Raw genomic sequence first — 19,427 nt, forward strand, 5'->3', positions numbered from 1 at the left:
CAGCACACACTCAAGGCAGGGAAAACGGAAGAAATGCTGAAAGAAACAAAAGAAAATGATCAAGTGTGGATTCCTCGGTATTCACAAAATGAATATCCCGAAAACGAAGTGGAGGAAGGCGTTTAAGAAGAGCAGGACAATCCTCTAATAGACCTCCTCCGACAGTTTATCATTGGAGTTACATTTTTGATTGAGTCTCTCAAGGTCTCTTCATTTTCTGTCACCTCTAATGTTCATTGATTCAGTTGGAAACTCCCTCTTCATTGGTTCGTTTCGATTGCCATTTCCCAGAAAGAATCCCAAAGGCAACCCCTGAGAACCGACACAAACATGGCATGCAATGAAGCCTACAATATGTATTTGATGTACTATAATAATAATTCTGATAAGATCAAAGAAACTGACGTCAGTGTCACAACTCTCTCAAGACTCAGACTTGGCGCAAAAACAGATCTCTGGAGGTCGCCGCAATGTTTTGCGATTAATTTATGATGTTTTAGTTATTTTTTTATTTTTTATTATTTCAGTATTTCTCCTCTTTGATTGATGATTAATCCAGACTTTGACTTTTGGCATTGACAGTCCCCGAGTCCCAGTCCAAAGAAGCCTGAGAATGAATGCCTCTGTGTTGGCTCTTAAAGAGGGCCCCGGTCCCCACCCAGCAATTGCTTGTAATTATGCCCTAACCAGGGCTCGGTTGTCTCAATTCCAGCGGGCAAGTTGAAACACCCGAAGATCACACACAAAGGCAATCTTTTTCAGAAATTTACAAGACCACAAAAGAAACAGAGATACGAAAGGAGAACTACAAGCAGCAGAAGGATCGTTACTAAGGAATGCTAGATATAAACAGATATTGATGGGATACCTTTACGAATATCCATTCAGAGGACTGTTGGGTCCACAGATAAAGTGCAGAATCAAGCAATGCAAATAAAACGGAACCATTCATTGAGTTATACGAGAATTTCAAAGGCATGAATTTGGATGAATTTTCCCTTAAGAGGGGGCGGTTTGTTAAGTTTCGATAGATATCCACAGTCATGGAAAAACCAAAAGAAATAGCACAATTTAATAATTAATTATTAATAATAATTTTTATTGACGTTGTATAACATATTGTATCAAAATAGAACAAAACAATAGGAATCAAAGATCTTGATGTACGAAAAAAAAAATATTTCATATTTTAGGCCTCTAATTTTTCCACTCCACCTATTATTCAAAAGAGTATCACATATTCCACAAATTCGACTCGGTGCCTTTCAGTTCTTTTTAATTGTAATTGCAAATATGAGCGGAAACGCCTGCTTTGAATGGATAACAAACAGTGACCGCAAAGGGCGACACAAGACGGGAGCCGGGGAGCCGGGCAGTCGGGGAGTATCGGAAATCGGGGTTACGCATAAGGCCAGACCAAGTCGAGACCGCAGATCCCGATTCCGATTCCGATCCCCCTCCCACTACATGCAACGACATATGTACATACGCCTTGTGTATTTTATTTTTATTTGATTTCCCTTCTTGGTTTTTTTTTTGCGAGTTTCAAGCTAAACATATCATACATCCCATGGGGGCAACCAGAAGTGGATCGTCGCACTCGGCAAACCTTTTAACGTATTGATAAGGTCTCTTCCCGGACTGCGATTAGAAACGAGACGAGACGGGACGGAATGTGTTTCTTGTTAATTCGATTGTGGGGCAATCAATTCCCTTCGGACGCCAAATCTGTGCGAATTGAAATCACAAGACGAGCTCCTAAAAGAACTACTCATGAAACGCTGATAGCTTTCACAATTCCGAAGAAACTCCCTCCAGTCGTTCCTGAAACATTTGAAAGTCTTGGGACGTCGTCGTTGCAAAGCGAGTGAGCCGGGGGTTGTCGCACAAGCGAAGAGAGTGCTCAAGGGGTTTGCCCCTTACTAATGCTATATCGTCGGTCAGAGATCATTCGTGCCTACTTCTTACTATTATTTTTATTTGTATCTAAAGTTAGATCCCGCTGAAATACGGATGGCAGTCTTATCCAACTATTCAGAAGTTTGTTGATACGATTCTAGATCAGAAGTAAAGGTCGACCTGCTCGCCAAATCGGACCATTTGGACACTATTTGGAAACCATTTAATATTGACTTGTCGATCCACGTATTTCTTATGTACGGAACTGAATTCGATTTTCAGGTTGGATCGTAAAATTTAAAAATGTTTGAACGACTCGTAAAACTCAAACAAAGCAAACCCAAAATCTAAAATATACGAGTATGCGAAGTATACAAAACGAGTAAGTATTTTTTTGTTCATACAATCTGTGTATGTATTTCGCTTGAGAGCAAACATTAGCTTAATAAACATAAAAAGAAGAAGATCGTCTGAATTGCCATGGAATTGCTTCATAATTAGTTGCTGTTAAATGGTTTGAGCAAACGAAGATGGCAGATGGGAGATCGAAAATCGAAGATCTCGGCGATGACTGGCCAAATATTGGACAACATGAGGCAAAGATCAGCACACACACTCGCACAGACACTGGCACTCACGATCTCTTATACGGGAGAGCAATGACATAAGGTATTTTTACCAAGTCTTCTCGCAACTCTTTGGGCACTTTGATAAGTCGCAAGTAGTTTGTCATGCGACGCCACTAACTGAAATAACAGGCGATCTTCAAGTTGAGCAACCAACATTTTCAACTTACACTTTAAATATTTGACAGAAATAGATTGCGAAGAATTCAATGATCTTTCGGACGAGCAAAAAAAAACCTCAACGGGGTAGAAATCCCAGCAAAGTTTGAGAAAAGTAGTCAGCTGACGATCGTTTAAGGCATCTTCTTCCGGGATCTGTGATCATAGAAGATATCATATGAAGATTAAATAAATTATGGATCGACCTGTGGATCCCGTGTAAGATAATTAGAGAACATATATGGGTTCCAGTATGTAATTAAAGTTCTTATGAATACGACAAGATCAAATGCAATAGCTGTTTTGGATGTATATAGAGTAGTACTATATACATATACTTTATATGTACTATGTTAAACCCAATGATTACTACTTGCTAAAGGAAAATACTCGTATAAAATAAAGTACATTTCTTTAGTAATAAATAGGTAGTACTTAACTTTTCCCCTATCATTCGAGTAAACACATAAGCTATCGATTGTCTACAGAATGTACATGCGATCATTTGATGGGAAATTCAGAAGAAGATATACGCAATCTTGTGAGAAGGTGTTTACAATCCACCGAGAAATCCATTCGCATGTCGGTTTCGGATCAGGCACAGTAATCTGTGAAGGAGATGCATTTGAAGTCTGGCTGCTCTAGTTCTTAAGTCTCTGAGATCAAGATGGACAAGAATATATATACTCTATGCTGTTACCCCTGATATTAATATATATAATATAAAAATGAACGCGAAATGGGAAATTGGGTTGCTTGCAGATATAATTACGAGTATTTTGTATACAATTTGTGTGACATCTAGTGCTGAATTGATGGCTATCCATGGCTATATTCTCTAGATCGTTGTTGTTTCCCAGAATTTTGTAGTTTATTCGCAGCAGCGGGCAGTGGACAGCGGGCAGGTGAAGACAGCGTTCAGTTCAATGCTCCATGGATCTCAGAAGTATCTGTGTGTATCTGTATCTGCGCGTGTGTGTATATGCGTGAGTAGATACTAAATATTATTATTGGCAGTTCTACGAAATTAACTCATTCATTAAATTTATATACAAACCACTAAAGCGCGAGAGGGAGAGGAAGAACGACAGAGAGAAGGAGCCGAAGCAAGATATTGTATCTTAGTATCTTTAAGTATGCTTCGCGCTCATAAGCATAACGCTCATAACGAAACCTGCAGCCCCAAAAAGAAACAAACTAAATAAAATAAAATAAAGTAAAATAAAAGAACATAACCGAAACCGAAAAAAGAATCAACGACGACGACAACGAACCCCAAGCTTCGTATTAATTGTCGGCTAAATTCTGTTTGAACACCCAGTCAAGACCAGATTTCGGATCTCAGAACAGGTACCTCAACAACAACAATTGAAAAGAAATAGAAATAGGAATAGAAAAAAAAGGGGCCGCTAAAGGTCGCCTAATGAAACATTCTAATAGATGCATAGGGAGAGAGAGAGAGAAAGATAGAGGAGAGCCATAGATTTAGATAGTATAGTGAGCTAGGCCCTGATCGATACGAGAGGCCCCATGGACCGATCGACCGATGGACCGTCTTCTTGGCAACAGGTACACAGATCCAGAGCCTGAGCCAGAGCCTCTGTTTTCGTTTCCATCAGCATTTAAATAAAACTTAGATTAGTGTCGTTTAGCAATTTGGAATTTTCTTGGCATTCCATGGTATGTGTGAGTGCGTGTGTGCGTGGCTGTTCCACACACACATTCCACATTCGACATTCGAACGCTTTGCGCGTGCTAAACTGGACCGAAGCACGAATATTCAAATGGGTTTCCCATGAACTATTGGACAAGTGTTACAAGTGCTACACGTGTGTGTGTGTGGCAACTGATTAATGGCATTATCGCAATTGAAAGTTGCGTGAAAATTATTTATACATAATAGTCAGCCAGCAATTTCTAGCAATAAATAGAAATAGTCATTGTGAATGGGTGGATATCTAGTCTAGTGATTGGCTATACTCATAAGTATTCGACTATAATTCGTCTACCCCTTGGATCGCAGGCAGTATAGATTATTTCATAAGATTGCCGTAACATTTGTAAACCAATTGAAAGAAAATTTGGGGCTTAATCTTCCATCTTTTTTCCAGGAGAGCTTTTTTTTAAAGTTTGTTGTTATAGATAGTGGTACTTTTTTGCACATAACTTCAGCATCTTACAGTTGGTTGTAATGAATCTGACAGTTCTGAAAAGCTGATAAATGCTTCTACAAATCGGACTAAAACACTTTGTAGCTTCCGCTTACCGGCTAGAAAATATGAAGCATTCAAATGCAAAACTCATAGTTTAGTTGGGGAATTTTTTCAAAATAATTATTTCAAAAACTCAGGAAAAGTCGAAAATTATTGTTTTCATAAGCTTTTAGATTTGATTCATGTAGGTGCTTTAATAAGGCGTCTTTTAAGACATTGATCATACAAATCTATGGATAAACGGCCTTGATTTTTGAATACTGTGGTTGGAAAACATCCGATTTTTGAGATCAAACACATGTGAGTATTCCCTAAGGAACTCCATGAATCCGCCATCCGTGTCGCATCAAAGATTTATTTTTCAAGTAAATGTTCAAAGTCTTTTTGAAATATTCTGGTTTTGACTTTAGAATGGTTTATCACAAAGTTTCCTCTGGCTTAAGCTTCTAATTAAAGCCCGATTATGGCGATCTTCAGTCTTGATTAAATATTTCGAATTTGTCTGGAATACACTTGAGTATTTCATTATTTCTTGATGAATCGCCAGCTGATCATTCAGTTTTCCTCTGGGGAAATCTCCTCCTCGTTCAGTATGCCTAGATTTCGACTCATTAGAAGTTTCATTTGCGCTCATCTGTGCCTTGACATTTGACTGGCAGAGTCGTAAAATTAAACAAGAGCTGTGTGGGCTTAGACAAGTGAAAAGTGTGGAGGGCTCTACTCTACTCTATGGTTATCGGCAGCCAACTCAAGGGAACAATTTTGTTCCAACAGTTCAATGAATTCAATTCTACCCAAAACCATATTGATATGAGTGCCTCTCTGTGTGTGTATGCTTTTAATTTTTTATGATTCTTATTACATTTTGAATAGAAGCGGACGATAGTTTAAGCCGATGCGAGGTCAAGCACGGCTATTGGGAATTGAAAGTACACATAGAACATGCCAATGAGATTAGATTAGAGAGAGTCTAGTTGAACCCTTCGCCCCGTCCATGGAGCATTTCTGATGGCTCCGATTGGAGGGGGATCGGGGAGGGGCCAGAAGCAAGAGGTAGACGAAGTAGCCAGTCATTCACGCACTTGAGGCTCCTAATCACATGGCCTGCTGGGCGGAACAACTGGTTCAACTAATAAGTCCATCTACAACAGCACACACACACGGACACGTACTCTTATATGTGCCCTATATCTTGGCATAAAATCCAAATTTTCTAGAATTTTTTTTCGATTTTTTTTAGGTTTTTTCCTTTGGTTTTTTTTTTTGGTCTAGATTTCAATTTTGATTCTGTAACCTCTGACTTCTTTGTATCTTATCTTGAGTGTTTTATGTCAAATATATACCAAAATATCGGGCTTTTTTACCACAGAGCCGCTCTGCCTCTACACTAATTACCGCTAAGTATCGAAACAAACTAATCTCTCTTCTTAACGGTACAAGGCTGATCGGGAAGGGCTTCGAGTCTGTGCCGAAACTAGTGGGAAATTTCCACCCGCCCCCGCAAAGGAAAATGCAAGCCTGGCGCTTTTCACATGATCGGAGGAGATCAAAACTAGCCCAAAGAGATGGCAGCGTGAGTGTAGAGTGGAGTTCGTGAGTCGTAAAAGACGTATTCGGCGAGACTTGACTTGAATCAACTGGTATTAGTTTAATGGGAGGCCTTCTTATGATCGTCCCAAGCGATAGAAGCGTTTCAGCCGGGGCAACACGCGAGTGTGCTCTGAAGAGTATACTGAGAACTGGGATAATGAATGTATGTTGTAAAGGGATGGCTGCAGCTTAGAAGGCACTTTATTCGTTTTACTTACGTAATTCCCGTGAGATTCAGTTGCTGGACTCACGACTCACGCGCTCTTCTCTAGGCGGCAGACGGACTCTGCGACTACCAACTAACATGTAGCCCGACCAAAGGGCTTAAAACCTAATTTATCATCGCGTAAGCAAGCTATCCGAACCAAAGAAACGAAAATAATATGATCGAAAGTAGCCAGAGTGATGGGTGGCGGGGGTCTGGAAGAGTGGGGCCATCAGGCAAAGGTACGGACCATAGGCCTAGCAACCCGACACGCACCTGTAGAAACTCTACTTCGGTTTATTTTGTTTAGTTCTTTTTCTGTTTGTAGTTTTATGGCGGTGGGTTTTGACACTTAAGACTCACGACGCCGCGGCGTTGATATCGATATGCAATCTTAATAGCGCACACAAATCAATCATAAAAATATTAAAAAAAAATTGATGGCATACGAAAGCCTGGCATTCCCTAGTTATAAGAAGGCTGGTGATAGTTGGGCCCCACTGGAAAATCTTCCGCTATCCGGAGATACTTCCGCCTATCCAAGATCTCATCTTTGGCAACTCGCTGACGTAGCCCAGAGAATTTATAGAGCTAATATTTAATGCCTGGCCCCCGAGCTAGGTGCTGTATGGTGTGTGGTGTGTGTGGGGGGTATTTCTACTTCATTGAGATCCTACACGCACCACTTCATCGAATACAGTGTTTCTTGGTTTTTTCTTTTATCAATTTCTGTTTACACACATTTTTGTGTTTGCATTTTCTTTGATACGTTTCGTTGTCCTAGCACTTGTGTAATCATCATCACGATTGTCATCACCATCAACGCGCCAGAGCCATAGACAGACCAAACAGATCGAGAGCGATACGGTGAGGGTACAGGTATGGGTACGGGTACGGGTACGGGTACCGGTACGGGTGAGGGCGAATGGCATTGCACTTTGTTTGTTATCCATTTGGACTGCTAATCTCTTGGGTAAATGCTTCACTTTCATCCACAGATGCGAGAGCGTTGCCGTTTGGCCCAGTGCAGCTTTTGCCCCTGTCCTCTGTCCCCTGCCCAAGTGTAATCAAGAAATTAGAGCGCACACACACTGACATTAATGATATATGAGGCACATAGTATATATGTACATACATACATACATACATATATGATGTGTGAGATATCCACGCACATATATGTAAGAGTATCTGGAAGATAACAAAGTATTGCTTTTATTTTTGGTCCCTACTTCCATTTCTTTCTTTCAATCTGGAATTCCCCTTATAGTAATTGTCTGTGATATCAGCTGTTCTATTAACACTCATCTGTGTGTGTGTGCACACACACACACACACACATAGATACAATCAGATAACAGAGTTTTGCTTTAAAATTAGGCTTTTACATATTTCTCATTCTCTTAAAGTTATATGTGGTGTCAGCTGTTCAGAAAAGAATTCCAAATAGATTCTTCCATATAGAAAAAATAAAACATTGTTTGCCAATCAAAACTCCAATGGAAAAAGAGATACATTCTCTAGATACTTCTCTAAAAGATATTGTTGAATTAGGATACTTTTGGAGTTCAATTTTGAATAAAATCTACAATTAATATTCCATTAACGACTTCTATTGGGATGTTTCCACTATCCATTATCAAATAAACACAATTGATGCAATTACAACTTTCGAAATACATCGATTGTCCAATAATATCGCTACACTTATTGAACTGTCCATTTCATAGACATTTCGCTTTGAGCTTTGGGGAAACTGTCAGTTTGTTTCGTATACTCGTATCTGTATCTCACAAACAAAAAGAAAAAAAGATACCATGTCTGCGACACTGAAACCTTTTCCACTCCTCAGGTGTTTGGATGTGTGTGTCTTTCTGTGCCTGGAGATATGCTCTGTTATCTTTTTTTATTTGTGTATTTGCCTGTTTTCTTTGCTCACAAAATTCTCACGTCTGTCAAATAAAATAAACGCAACCGAAACGACAAACGATCATCATGATAAAGGCCAAGAAGAAGAGAAAAAGATGCACCGAAGAAACAGCAGAGAGAAACAGAGGAAGCACCCAAGACTCACTCATCATCGCTTCAGATCACCGATTCCCTGAGTGTGGCATGGCAGTAGTTTTGAGATCAGAAATAACGCATTCCAAGGGATCAGGATCGCGATCAGACAGCCCAATGCATAGAGATCCTTACCGGATATTTGGCAGGTTGTATGATCCGTTTGTATAGAGATCCATTCAATATATTTCATATACTAGGGGGCAAAGCCCTGTGCCAACCCCCCATTCGCTTATCTCTTGAGGTATTGGTAATCAGGATTGCATAGGATCAAATTGTTTTATGATCATTCCCATCCATTGCACCGGTGATCATTGATCAGTTCTCCATTGGTTTCATTCATCACGGCTCCGTGTAAGTGATCAATGTGAAACGATCTCGTCCCATGTTTCTCTCGTAAAAATAAGAAATGTTTACTTGTTACATATTACCATTACCGAAACCGAAACGAAAGTGATATGCAAATGTTGACAGTGGCACAGTTTTTTTATGGAGAGGAGAGCACGAGACCATCATCATCATCATCATCGCCAGCTTCTCATCGTCATCGTCCATATCTTAGACTGTGTGTGTACATAGGTAATAACTATGGTAATCATAATAGTAAATGTTAAGAGACTTCTGCTGATGCTGATGTTTGCATTCCCCCATAAAAGATGAAATCTAGTCCACTAGTTGCTGTAGGCACATGGGTGGGGGAAAAGATAGAGGTAGAGCTGCACTCCGACCAAATAAGGTGGCCAGTCATTGTGTTTAAATTAAGAATAGACAAATTAGAGACATATCCAGAGCAAAGCCAGCTGCAAGACATTTATCTATTGTTCGAACAGATTCTTAGCTCGTGCTAAGTATTCATCATGGAATAATACAAAACTCGTACAAATTTATGCGTATTTATTCTTTCCATTCGTTCTTTGTTGAATTTTTTAAGTTGTTCGATGCCCTCTACACAATGGGGGCATATGGAATACTGTGAATTAGATGTTCATACACGGAAACCACACGTTATCTATCCTGATTTACTAACTTATCATAATGATTATTCGAATGAAAATTTTCTTTTTTATTCATTTCATCTGTCATCTAGCATTTCGAACAGATTCTGCCCCTGTAAGTCTGTCAATCTTAAGCAGCTTTTTATGGTGCAATAGAGTTAATTGCTGAACGATGAGTTGGTTTTTTCCTTTCTCTGATATTATCTTCCAATGCCCAAGTGTTGATAAACTTGGGCTAGTACTTCCCCCAAATTGTATGTATCATCTCTGTATAACTCTGGGATATTTCTATTGTATTTCTGCACGTAGCTGATGTTATATACTGTTCTTTACTTGGAAATGTTCAAATTTTTTGCCTCCAAGCTTTAAGGTATGTAACTTTCGCATACGCGTTAGATGTAGGATATTATGTATACCAATACTATTCCTAGCGTTTCCAGATGCTACCATCAAAGGTATTCCTATCCCTTTTTTCATTAGTCCTTCCATTTCCAGGGCATACCCCGTGTCGATCAGCGTGCCCTCCCAGCATTCATCACTTTGTTTCGCTTTTCATTTTTTGGATGCTTCCTGGTTACACTTATTTTTGGATGCTGTCTCTGTCGCCGTCTCTGTCGCCGTCGTCTGTTGCGCGTCCGAGTGATTCCATCAAAATCGCATAAATCCAAAACAAAACGTTTTAGTCGCCAGCCGTTCTCCTTCCTACTCCACCCTGCACACTCCACCCCCTCCCCCTGGCTGGCCACTAACCCCACCCATCCCGTGCCCTGGCCTGGCCCGGCCTGGCCTGTCTCTTCAAAAATAGTTTATGTACGAATTTTTGATTTGATGCCAAAATGTCGCAGAATAAATATGTTTTAAGACAGAGAAATCTTTTGGCCGCTATGCGAAATGTCGCCCCATGCCCCCCGTACATTCTACACGCCACCCTGGTCCATCTCCCCTCTGGATCCATACCAGACACCACTCCAACCCACTCGGAAGACATCATGTAAAGTTGTGACATCCGCCCACATCCTAATATTGCTTTCTCCCTCCCTCTTTCCCTCTCTCTCTCTTTGGATCTAAATATACCCAAAATTTCATTGGATTTCAAACATTTATCGGTAATTAACATTGGGCCGCGAATTTCTTGCCTCCCTTTCAAGTATTTTTATTGTTTTCCTTCCTCTGCTGGTTGTTGCTTCTTTTCGGCTTAGTCTTTTGGGCTGCCAGAATCCATAATGTTTGCTCGTAAATTAGTCTTAAAGACATTCCAGTCATAGACCTAGGCATAGACCTAGACACAGGCGCATGTGAAACACATTTGGCCCGATGTGGCCAATCATCCAAAGGCCAGTCGTCGTCGTCGTCGTCAAGTGGTAAAATTTAACAGACAACAAAAAAAACTAAAGCCTTCACTGGGGGCTAATTCGGTCATAGGCGACTAAAGAGATAGAATATGTACTGAAATTCTATCTATCAAAAAACCGATTCTTTCTCTAAGTAACTCTAACCAATACAAATAGCGATCCTTCTTACTGTTTTCTGACCATATCTACAAGATAGATAGATAGGCTCTCTAGTCAATTTTCCTTATTTATGGGTATACCAACCTCTCTGTATGTCTATGGATATAGCTCTTTAAATTGGCTAAATTTTGATATCATTATAATTTTGAAAATTCCTAGACATCTTCGAAATCTTTGGTATCATTCTTTCCGTATATTTTTGATGCTCATAATCTTAATCCACAATTTCAATATATGTATATCCTTCCATTTTCCCTTTAACATTTGCCTGAATATATTACATATGGATGTGTTTGAATCTACTGAAATCTATTGAGCTCAGATCTCGCAAAAATTTGCAGACTTAAAGTCCCCACCTTTGCCGTGTAGGGCATTCGTACTTAGGAAAAGAAACTAAAGAAGAACAAACACCAGAATAGACCAGGCAGAAACAAAAAGATTTCACGACTTTTGACGCTGTAATAATTTTATTTTATTTTCTAATTCTGGCAACAGTTGGATACCAGATTCGAGATAAATTTACTATTTCATGCTAATTCTTTTATTTTATCTTTGACATTTGTGGCGCTATATCTGACGCGCTCTTTCGGCCTTCTGTGCTCTGTTCTTTGAAGGGCGTCGAAAAGGGGGCTGGGGGTGTTTGGGGGGTGTGTGCGTGGGTCTACACCATATTTATTCTAGTTGTTTTTTTTATAAATAGAGTTTCCTTCTCTCAGACTGTATCTCTGGCCCATTATCATGTGCTACACGTGCCATTCATTTAAGTTGACTTTTATTCCTGTATTTTATTTATTTATTTCTATTTCGTTTTCGTTTTATTGTATGGAAAATTTTCGCCTGAACTTGTCTAAACTTGATCTATTTCATGCTCACACCAGAGTTCATCTATTTCAGCTAAGATCGGCATAGACAGATAATTATATGATCACTCGAAGCAGTTTTCTTCATGGACTCGTTGCCAAGAGAACAATATCCAACTGACAGATTGATTATCTTTTCAGTAAATCATTAAAGATCATCTTCGAACGGCCATTGGTTTGTAGAGATGGAGAACCCATAAGGACTCGCATCACTCCAACATCATCTTGGGATTAGCATTCCCAGCCAATCTTAGGATTGGGACCCCACTCCCACTCATTCATAGCTTTTTATCTAATGATTCATTTGAAATCACCTTTTATCCTCCCTTTATGGATATTCCATTAAATTTAATCACATTTTGTTGAATTGTAAAACTTTGAAAGTAGCCAGAGAAAATTTTCCATTGGGTTGGAAACAAGTTTTTCCTGAACTCGGGGGGCTTCGAGGGAATAAAATATAGACTCTGCAACCTTACGGATTCTCTGAATTATGTATAAGCATACACATATGATATATACTGTAGACAATCCAAAGAGTTTTCTGTCTCCCTCTCTCCCCATCGAATGGCCATTGATGAGGCGGCTTTTTTTGTGAACGTCGTATTGATTTTATTGCCCTCTCCGCTTGAACTCTGAGGCAACTGCGTAGAAGCCAGGCCAGACACGAAAATCAAATTCAAATCCGTAAAAGAAATGCTCAAAATTATTCTGCAATGTCAACGAATATTTCGCTGTGTGTCCGTGCCGTGGCCGTGTCCCTGTCCGTGTAAGGTGACATTTCCTGCGCCTCCACCAGAAACGGCCTTCGAAGCATTTTCTCTCGGTCAGCCATTGACTGACTGACTGACCACTTAGTGTGGTGGCATGGGGGGGGTCTTTGCTGAATTTGGGAACATTTCGGTTGTTTTGGCTTTCACAAAAATGCTGACACTTTTTTCTGTTTCGCCCTTAAATTCGCAAAAAATGCACAAAAATTCATCGAACTTAAGCGAAATTCAATTTCTCACATCAGCTGAGAAATTTCGTTTTATTGAGTATGGAAAATGCACAAAGAACTAAAGTCCATACTTGAGGCTTATATGGGGCTATGCTTAAACATCAGTTTTCAGGTTCTTAACAATGAATAAATAAATATTTAAATGGTATTTTATGCTACATATATATTTCGAGGAAATATGAATTTCAGGCAGATTTATATAGAAAATTTTTATCTTTTTTGTGATGAGAAATACTATTCCATTAAATGAATATTTTATTTGTATTTTGTTTTCATCCATATACAGCTTTCCAGGCCCATTTGGCTCTTGGCCTAATACATAATCAATCGAAAATATTATGATTTCTTTTTTAAAAATTTAATGAATTAAATTTCAGTTTCTGGATATCAATCTTTTCCCTTTTTTGCAATTATTTCGAGTGGCGTGGCCTCCCCTTCGATCTGTACTATCAGCACTTATGCACAAACATATAAATATATATTTGAACGAGTATTTTGGTTTGACTCTGCACTTGAAACTGTACAAAACTGATGGAAAAAACCTTACGTTTTGAATTTCCATCAGAAAAAATTGAATGCATTTTCCCCCGAGGCAGGGAGCTGGCGTTCTCAAGAAGTAAATTTGAGAACCCCGGAATGTCTGACTGTATGCATTTATTTGATTTATTGTTGGTTCTTTTTTGTAATATTTTTCGTTTAAGATCATGTTAACGGGAACGACGGAAAGACGGAACGGAAGGGCTCATATATTGCACGCGCCAAATTTGTTGCCTTCACTTCTTTGCTTATGAGACTCCGAGAATGCGGAATGTTTCCTGTACGATTGCCCAGCCAAAGGAATTCCTTACTATCGTTTATGCTACCACCACACGAAACTTGAGTTTGTGGGAGCGCCGCTTCTTATATCACATCTTAGAAAATCATTGGACAACCCTTGGCACAAGATCATGGGGTCCAATGGTATAGCAGAGAAAAATGGCATGGGTTTCATTTATCTTCTTTATACAATGTATCTATCTTCCTGTAGCCTTTACCCTCTACATATTATTCAGGCATTTTTATGTATTTTGATCTATTAACCCTTTGGTTAACCCATTTTTGCCGCGCTTGTTAAATATTATATATATTTTTTGTAATAAAAAGCGAAAAAAACTATTGTATCTAAATTGATATTTATTTTATAATTCTACATATTTTTTATTTATTTAATTTAATTTTTTATTTTATTAATTTTAAGAGGTAAATATAAATTTTCCTCTAAATAAAGTGCATTCCATTCACTAATGTATTGTATCTAGTATTCCCAAAAAGTTTCTATTCGATGGAAAAGTGTCTAATGTATCTTTTGTCATCGAATGTATCTTTCTGCTTCATTTTTGTTCTCTTGCAAAACCCAAAGGCCTCTGAAAATCCATTCAGAATAGGGTATCCACAATTCCGTCTCTGCGTCTTTGAGTCTTTGCCTTCTTTCTTTTTGTTTGATTTCATTTTATCTCACTTGCTACATAGGAAAACCAAAACCAAAGCAAAACAAAAAACACAAAACAAAACAAAAACGAGGGGGAACGTTGTGAGTTGCTGCGGACACCGCAACTCTACGGTTATACCCGATACTAAGTCAGTATGGCTCTCCTCCGGCAGACGCCGCTAATATTAAACGACACGACAAAGAGTGCGTGCGAGAGAGACAGAAAATCAGTCTGAGCGTGACGTCGGGCGCTGCGTAGCCACTGCAAATTGATTTGTTCTTATTGGCTATAAAAATGATCTGATCTGATCCAGATTCAGCAATCTGATAGATATGGTCATTATCTATGATTCTGCGTTTTTAGTTTTCTCGAATGTGCAATATTGTGAATGCAACAGATTTTCGTCCTTTGTGTGGGCGGAAGGGGGTGGGGCGAAATTATGAGATACACGTTTTATAGTAAGATCTAACAGGAGTGCGGATATTCTTAAAGATATGGTCATTCTCTACAACTCTACGTTTTTGGTTTTCTCATATCTTTAAAATTGTGGATGCCACAGATTTTCGTCCTTTGTGGGGGCGGAAGTGGGCGGGGCGAAGTTTTGAAATATTTTTGTAGCAGTGACATATCACAGAAGTCTGGATCCAAAACATCGTTGCTCTAGCTCTTATAGTCTTTGAGCACTAGGCGCTGAAGGGGACGGACGAACGGACGGACGGACGGACGGACAGACGGACGGACGGACGGACGGACGGACGGACAGACAGACAGACAGACAGGGCTCAATCGACTCGGCTATTGATGCTGATCAAGAATATATATACTTAATGGGGTCGGAAACGATTCCTTCTGGACGTTACACACATCCACTTTTACCACAAATCTAATATACCCCAATACTCAGTTTGAGTATCGGGTATAACAAAACGAAATGAAACTTTGTGGTTGAGTTTCTATTTTCCCACGCGCCGTCGCTTGTGGAGTAGGAGGAGATGGAGAAGGAGGAGGAGGAGGGTGGAAGGTGGAGAAGGAAGGAGGAGGAGGCAGAGTTGGAGAAGGAATACATATGTGAATTGTTCCGGAGAGATACATGTGCTGCCGGAGGGAGGGAGGAGGGAGGAAGGGAACCTAAACATTTGCTCACCTTTATCACATTTGTGTGTGTGTGTTTTGAAAGCTTTTCCACGCACACACGCACGCACACGCACACCAAAGCACTCGATTAATTTATAAGAAGTTTCACGCACCTTGCCACCCGTAACCATGACACGCGTGACGAATCAGCAACAGTTAGCGGTGTGTAAGGGCCAGGGGGCATCGCTAACCCCTAGAGTACGATTATCGCCTGCTTGTCGGAATCCATGTCCATATACATACATATAGGTATGTACATATATAATATATACCTAGAGAAAAAAGTCCTGCGAGCCCAGAGTAACGACACTTAGATATTTCCCGAGAATGGAAATATTAAAATCGAAGTGATGTTTACTTTTGGAAAAAAGTATGAACAAAATTGATCAAAATGTAATATAATATTTTAATTTTGTTTTGTTTTATATCTAAATCAAAGTTCATTCAATTGGTTTCCTTCAATTTTATTATTTTTGTATTTAAAAAACGAGTAGTTCCTTTTACTATGCCGTTTTTCTCGCAGTGTACACACCTCATATTGAGTTTTAAGCCTAGTTTTCAAGAACTTTGCAAGATTGATAAGTAGACCCTACAATTTCCCAACTATTACGTTTTCAAATGGAAACTTAAAGAAGTTTTTTTTTGGTATTTTTCTCTTGAAATTTTTATTGAAAACCCAGTAAAAGTCGAAGAATACATTATGAGAATTGAAGAAAAAAGATCACAATCCTCGGAATATCTAGCCGATAGCCGATAGCCGCACGACTGGCACAAGCGACCAAAAGGCAGAAAAAATGACACCCGGAAGGTCGGCCACCTCGGCTCGGCTGGATTTCAGTGCCTAGGTGCTGTGCTGTGCTATCCGATCTGGTTTGGTTTGATTATTTGGACATTTCCATACACTTGTCATGCGCCATCGATCGTTCGGTTTGTGAAGGGTTTTTGTAGAGCTACGAACCGGAATGGACCACCAACAAGCCAAAGCCAAAGCCTCAGCCAATCCCACCTGAGCCTACTGGCCACACTTTGTATGAGCAACAAAGCAGGCCCGTGCCAATTGATCAATACGGCGGTTGGTTGACCAATGAATGTGTTAATTGTGCGAGTATTGGCACAGTGGTTGGATGGTCGGCAATACCTAAAAAGAGACAGCCAAACGTCTTGAGAGATTTCGAATGGAAGTCCCATACATATTTCGTATTTGTTTGACAGTTTCAAACCAATTTTTAATCAGTTTTTTGTACGAATAAAGAGAACAGAACATTTTACTTAATTAAATTTGAATTCACTCGATTACAGATCGAAATTATCCCAATCATCGATGTCCTTCTCAAACATATCGCTATCGTCATCGGGTTTTCTTCTCGTGTGGTTCGGGTCGTCGTACACTCGACACGTCTCCAGGCACTCAGCCTTTGTGTAGAACCGATTCGGATTGCCGCCACAGCCGCCGTAATAGTAGAATATGCAGCGATTTGTCAGATAGTCAAAGCCCCAGACCTTGACCCAATCTTTGCAGGGACCCGGATCCACCAGATATATGCATTTGGCTGTGTGATTGGACTAAACGCTTGTAAGTTATAGGAAATATAAATCTAGTTGGCTGACCATTGAGAAACTTACGTTGCCGCACCGTGAATCCCTGTGGCACAAGACCCGCCACAGGCGCCACCAGGAGCTGTCCAATTGTAAGATATAGATACATTGCTGTAATTGGGAAACTATATTCTGTCATATATATAATCGATTGGCACTCTAGTTGAAGTAAGACTCAATGCTAATATGATTCGAACGACAGATCCGCACAGACAGATGGGACCACATTCGGGGAAAAGGACTTCGAATCGCCACCAGAGCGTCTCTTCTTATAAGTATACTCGTAGGTGCTCGTTTGGATGTATATTTGCATTCCTAAAGCAAATTGTGTTTGAACCAGTGTGGCTTAGCTTCACACATGCCTGGCCATGCCATGCGCTCGACGAGGTTCAGGGTCAACGATGTAATATTTTAATTTACTTCGCGTTCTTTCTGCCCTACACGTTCTCTGTCGCGGACTCTCTCGGATCCAATTTTGTATAGATCCTTCGTCTATATAGAGACTGCTGGAACCGACACGATGGACGCTTTCTTTGCTTTTTGTTTTGCTCTCCGATTCGTAAGCCTCACTCTTTATACCCACCTTTTCCCCCTTTCCCTGGGCTGCCCGACCCAGTTAGTCAGTTCTCCTCTTCTGTGGATTTCTGTGGCTTTCCCATGGCCAATGGGTCCTCCTATTCCATTCTTTGGGGTTCATTATGTAGGAACTTTGTTTCGGCTTTCGATATGTTCATTAATCATTCGCCGCATATTGAGTGGTCATCCCTCTTCGCGGCACAACCCCCCCCTACCCCCTTTGGCAGCCACCTTTTTGGGGCTTTTGTTCCTCCAATTTGCTTAATTAACTTCTAAACGTCGCCTTTGGCTTCTTTCTGCGATATTTTGCACTCTTCCACTCCAACTTCCACTCCTTCCCCACTGTGTTCTTAGAGGGTTCGCATGGGGCATGCGAAATTCCTCTTTTCGACTAATTAGCAGTTTCGTTTTGTTCTTTTATCTTCGGAGACTTTGTCTTCATCTGCGATTCGGGCAAGCACTTTTTCACAGTCGCTGCGGAATTTCTCTCAGTGATCAAGTCAATATGATTATGGACATTTCAGCGGACAATAAAAAGCGGTTCACAGTTTATCGATCCCGATATCTTTCTCTAAAGCTTCCTCTATCCGCTCCAATGAAACCATCAGTAATAAATGGTGGAGGTCGGGAGAACTAGTTTATGCGGAATGGTATTATGGTATTGTGGCGATTTTGAAAGAAAAACTATTCTGATTACTGATGCTAAAAATATCATACTGATACTGGGCTTAAGGAACTGTTTTTAATTATTTTATTTTGTCTGAATTTCGAATTTTTCAAAAAATCCATTAAATTTAAGTTTATAATATTTTAATTTACTTATAATTACGATTATTATTATTATATTATATACGGTAATTATAATACTACTTATTATAGACAGATATATTTTTAATTCAATTATTAACATTAATATGTATTTTTATACATTTTTTTTCTACTTTACTTTGTAATTATATTTAAATTAAAATCACTTTTCTATTTCGGAAATGTGATTCAGCGAAGACTTCTTATGTGAATCCCATAAATTGTTCCCTCAATTCCGCTTATCATATAAGCCAAGAAAACCGTTAAAAATGTACCCTCACGCACCCTCGGACCCGGTTCGACCTTGGTTGATTTGCAAATTTATTGTTGCTGCTGCCTCGGCTTTTTCATGCTTATAAAGTATTATGGAAATAATTAAAAGATTTGGCAGGGTGCGTAAAAAAAATGCTCGAGTTTCAAATGTGAAAAAAAAGAAATGAAAATGAAAATAAAAATCGTATTTTATACACATGCGATTAACGTCGCATTTTTGCAGAATCGCGCGATACAGACCTTGATTGATAACTAAAATATACATATATGTAGGTATGCATATATATATATTTACGTACGCACTAAATATAGTTAGTGATAGTTCTGCTATAGCAACTAGCCGTCGTTCGGGAAATGAAAGACCTTCAAAACGAAAAGAGAGAGAGAAAAGAAAAATGCTGAAAAGTGATAGTAAATTAGCTTGGTTTAGGTTGAATTATATATACTACCACACTC

General features: G+C 39.5%; 1 protein-coding gene across 2 annotated transcripts; it reads right to left on the bottom strand.

Annotated features, from left to right (window-relative positions):
* Window positions 1-16,928: 16,928 nt before the first annotated feature.
* LOC108152203 (kunitz-type serine protease inhibitor textilinin-5) lies at window positions 16,929-18,153 on the bottom strand. 2 transcript variants are annotated; one of them, XM_017281365.2, is made up of 2 exons: window positions 17,343-17,754; window positions 16,929-17,269 (listed from the first exon to the last, which is right to left on the bottom strand). In XM_017281365.2, the coding sequence occupies exons 1-2, from the start codon at window positions 17,452-17,454 to the stop codon at window positions 17,013-17,015; spliced, it is 369 nt and encodes a 122-aa protein (XP_017136854.1). In that variant the 5' UTR covers window positions 17,455-17,754; the 3' UTR covers window positions 16,929-17,012. The 2 variants fall into 2 exon arrangements, 1 of the variants encoding a protein (XP_017136854.1); XR_001774801.2 differs by having other exon boundaries at window positions 17,176-17,282; window positions 17,343-18,153.
* Window positions 18,154-19,427: the final 1,274 nt, after the last annotated feature.

This window comes from Drosophila miranda, chromosome XL (assembly GCF_003369915.1).
Source record: "Drosophila miranda strain MSH22 chromosome XL, D.miranda_PacBio2.1, whole genome shotgun sequence".
NCBI lineage: Eukaryota > Metazoa > Arthropoda > Insecta > Diptera > Drosophilidae > Drosophila > Drosophila miranda.